The 1,226-nt window shown below is 36.8% G+C and overlaps 1 protein-coding gene across 1 annotated transcript; it reads right to left on the bottom strand.

The window, feature by feature from the left end:
• Positions 1 to 563: 563 nt before the first annotated feature.
• On the bottom strand, positions 564 to 959 carry LOC140044514 (alpha-N-acetylgalactosamine-specific lectin-like). The gene has a single exon (XM_072089056.1). The coding sequence runs from the start codon at positions 957 to 959 to the stop codon at positions 564 to 566; it is 396 nt and encodes a 131-aa protein (XP_071945157.1).
• Positions 960 to 1,226: the final 267 nt, after the last annotated feature.

Genomic DNA, 1,226 nt, shown 5'->3' on the forward strand with positions numbered 1-1,226 from the left:
TATCACCAGAGTTCGTATTTGTTGTCATTTTTACTTTTAAAATTCGAAAGAATTTAATTTTATTAAAAGGCCTAATTATGATACGCCATGTGTGGCAAAATATATCCTCTTTACGAATACTAATCTAAGTCTAAGAAATCAGAATATGTTGTCAGGTCAGAGGCATAGTCAGTTTAAAATCTGCTATATTGTATATTGGCTAAGCAGTCATCTGTATATGTCTAGTCAAGTTTGAGGGTACTGTAAGATCTTTATTCATTCATTTGATTAAAATTGCCTTCAGGTTCACCCCAAAACACAAACATAATGTTTCCGTTTTTCATTCTATGTATTTATTATACCGCAAAGTAATTAACTTACATATTTCTTCCCAAAATGAGGCGAAGAAGCCATTAAATGAGTAAATTACGTGAAATTAATAACATCAAGCTTAGAGATATAGCGACGCAACGCAAGGACGAGATGCAATGCAAGCCAGCTGACCAATCCAACCAATTCGAATGATCCATCGCTTGTGATTGGTCAAATCACTTACGTTTTGCTTACGTCCTTGCGTTGCCTTTTTATTGGCCACTATTCTGTGGAAGCTCACATGCATAAAATAGTTGATAGGAACATGGCGCGTCGTTCCATGTTGTGACTGAATTATGCATGTTCCATAGATGACCACAGTGCTCGTTGTGATTAGCATTACCATTGTCTGGCTGGTTATTACCCCAGTTTGTGTAAGTCACCAACTGGTTGTTTTCGCTCCATCTCCAAGAACCTTCCAAAGCTGCATCAGTCAAACCAAGCCAGATGGTAATGAGAAAGTTAGTTACTGACATACCACCTGTAGCTGAATTCCAAAGTAGTGCAATAAACTGGTTTTCATCATCAGTTTGGATTGACACCAAATGTCCCATTGCAGCCCTTTGATTAGATTTAAGAATATTCACATTTAAGTTTAACTCGCACATATTATCTACAATGACACTGTTCTCAATTCATTTACATAGGCCTATTGGTATTGTTTTAACGAAATTATGTAATAATATTATAAGGAACACCGATAAACAAAACTAAGGTACAAACCCATTGAAGTGAGTGTTACAGTTGTTTTCTGCTTCAGACCACGTTAGCTTGGTCCCGAAGATTCGATAGCAACTGTTTTGAAAAGGAGTCCAGAATGCGGGGCATAAACCTACTGGATATGACTCGGTAACAATAGACAATACAGCTATTGT

The sequence above is a fragment of the Antedon mediterranea genome, chromosome 1 (assembly GCF_964355755.1).
Source record: "Antedon mediterranea chromosome 1, ecAntMedi1.1, whole genome shotgun sequence".
Taxonomy (NCBI): Eukaryota; Metazoa; Echinodermata; class Crinoidea; order Comatulida; family Antedonidae; genus Antedon; species Antedon mediterranea.